This window comes from Heterocephalus glaber, unplaced genomic scaffold (genome assembly GCF_053883595.1).
Source record: "Heterocephalus glaber isolate CG9 unplaced genomic scaffold, H.glaber_assembly_v1.0 deba00001428, whole genome shotgun sequence".
In the NCBI taxonomy this organism is placed as follows: Eukaryota; Metazoa; Chordata; class Mammalia; order Rodentia; family Bathyergidae; genus Heterocephalus; species Heterocephalus glaber.
In genome coordinates this window covers 26,031,998-26,034,307 of record NW_028258293.1, presented here as the reverse complement: position 1 = coordinate 26,034,307, position 2,310 = coordinate 26,031,998, and the positions used below count along the sequence as shown (strand labels likewise).

General features: G+C 45.2%; 1 protein-coding gene across 1 annotated transcript; it reads right to left on the bottom strand.

The window, feature by feature from the left end:
- Window positions 1-864: 864 nt before the first annotated feature.
- Window positions 865-1,812, bottom strand: LOC101724397 (olfactory receptor 52P1). The gene has a single exon (XM_004863447.3). The coding sequence runs from the start codon at window positions 1,810-1,812 to the stop codon at window positions 865-867; it is 948 nt and encodes a 315-aa protein (XP_004863504.1).
- Between the last annotated feature and the right edge of the window lie 498 nt (window positions 1,813-2,310).

The following is a 2,310-nucleotide window of genomic DNA, read 5'->3' as shown; positions in this document are numbered from 1 at the left end:
TTGTATCCAGATTCTATAAACAATGAGTACAAATCAACAAAACCAAAATCTCTTTAAAAATGGGCAAAAGACTTAAAAATTGCACAAAATAATAAGCACATAAGATATTGAACATCAGTAGTTATTAGAAAAAATGTAAATTGAGACCATAATGAATTGCTAGCTTATGCTCATGGGAATGGCTAAAATGAAAAAAAAATGACAATATCAAAAGTTGACCAAGATGTGGAACTATACATCATTGATGATATTATAAAATGGTACAGCTACTTTGGAAAACCATTTATTGGGTTCTTTTAGAGTCACATATATACCCTACTCTCTGACCTAGAAATTCTACTTCTAGGTTAAGAAATACTCAAAGCAGCTTTATTTATAATAGCCCAAAGTGGTAAATAATCCAAGTGTCCAAAAGAGGATAGTTCAACTGTGAAATACTCATGCAATGGAATATTATTAAGCAATGAATTAACAACTGGCTTAAACAACAGCCTATGGATGAGGGTTATTTTTCCTTGTCAGTTAAAGTAACTATATTTTCCTCATTTTATCTGTCTCTTCGAAGGTAGGAGTGGTGTCAGACAGCAGAGTGGCATTTCCAGGAAGCCAACTTCAGTCTGATACCCATATTTCTTTTGAGACAAGGTCTCCCTGAGCTTTGTAGCCATATCTAAGTCACAGGTGGAAACACCTGGTGCCTCTTCCACCATTTGACTTGATATACTTTCTGATCAAAGTAAGAGTGCCAGTGAGTGTGGATTTGTCTCCCCATCTTGCTGGGAGCCACGAGCCTCATACACTTTGCCCAAAGGCTGAGGGGGTAAAGGACCTGGTTTGCCAGGGCAGGGGCTGGTATCGAAGACATTATGGCTGAGCGGAACCCCTTTTCAGCAGTTGGAGGGCTCTGTCCCGGATCTGCTTGGTCTTCATCCCATAGATGATGGGGTTAAGCATGGGTGGCACAATGAGGTAGAGGTCGGCCAGGAGGATGTGGATGTGCCTAGGCACATGTTGGCCAAAGCGCTGGGTATAGAATGAGAAGAGTCCTGGTGTATAGAAGAGAAGGATGACACCCAAGTGGGAGCCACAAGTGCCAAAAGTCTTAGCCCTTGCCTCCTTGGAGGAGAGCCCTAACACAGCCCGGAGGATGAGTGCGTAGGATATGGCAATGCAGATGGAGTCAGTGCCCACTACTAGTGTGGCAGCAGTGATGCCATATATGTTGTTTGGCCATGTATCTCCACAAGCCAGCTTTACCACAGCCATGTGTTCACAATAGGAGTGAGCCACCACTCGACTACAGTAGGTCAGCCTTGCCAGTAAGCAGGTGAGTGGGGTCATGAGCCCCAAGCCACGGAGCACAGTGACAGCCCCCAACTTGCCCACAAACTCCAGGGGCAGCAGCAAACCATAGTGCAGTGGTTGGCAGATAGCCAAGTAGCGATCAAAAGCCATTGCTAGCAGGATACCAGATTCTACAGCTGAGAAACCATGGATAAAGAACATCTGGGCAGCACAGGCCCAAAAGGCAATCTCAGAAGCATTTGCCCAAAAGACAGCAAGGATCTTGGGCACAGTGGAGGTGCAGAGCACCAGGTCAATGGTGGACAGCATGCACAGGAACAAGTACATGGGCTGGTGCAGGGTGGGTTCCGAATGCACCACCAGCAGCACTGCCATGTTGCCAAACACTGCCAGGGCATACATGGAGCAGAAGGGAAATGCAATCCAGAAGTGGGATGCCTCCAGGCCAGGAATTCCCATGAGCAGGAAGGAGGCTGGGTTCTGATGGCTGTGGTTTGTGTGCTGCATGGCAAAGAATGGTGTATAGAGATCTCACTGCCTTGGTCTAAGCCTTAGGAAGCCCTGAGAGATGAAACAGCTTGGATTCATCCTTATACTGTAGCTGGATGGCAGCAGGAGATATTGGAGTTCGACTTCATGAAAAGCATCCAGGATCAGAAGATTGCAGGGCACTGGGAAATGATGCAAAGAGTAATATCATCAAGTTTCAAAATAACCTTTTAACTTCTGTAGGACTCAGTAATGTCCAGGCTGGGGGCTGGGGGCAGAGTGGCCTGGCTATAGAACTCTCCATGGTGAAGGTGAATGACCAGAGATTAATGGCCTTCTGGTCTTTGCCTGTGAATCCTCTGTGACCTATTTTCTATTGATTCATCTGCTGTGTGACAATATGAAGGTAATATTAATAATACAAAGGTCAGATGGATTGAAAGATTCAAATGTGGCTACTTTTTACAGTGGGAAATTAAGGCTGAAGGGATGAAAGGGGAAGAAAGGAGATCTTGG

Excerpts from the sequence above, each read along its gene's own strand:
- LOC101724397 (XM_004863447.3), bottom strand. The coding sequence starts at position 1,812 with ATGCAGCACACAAACCACAGCCATCAGAACCCAGCCTCCTTCCTGCTC.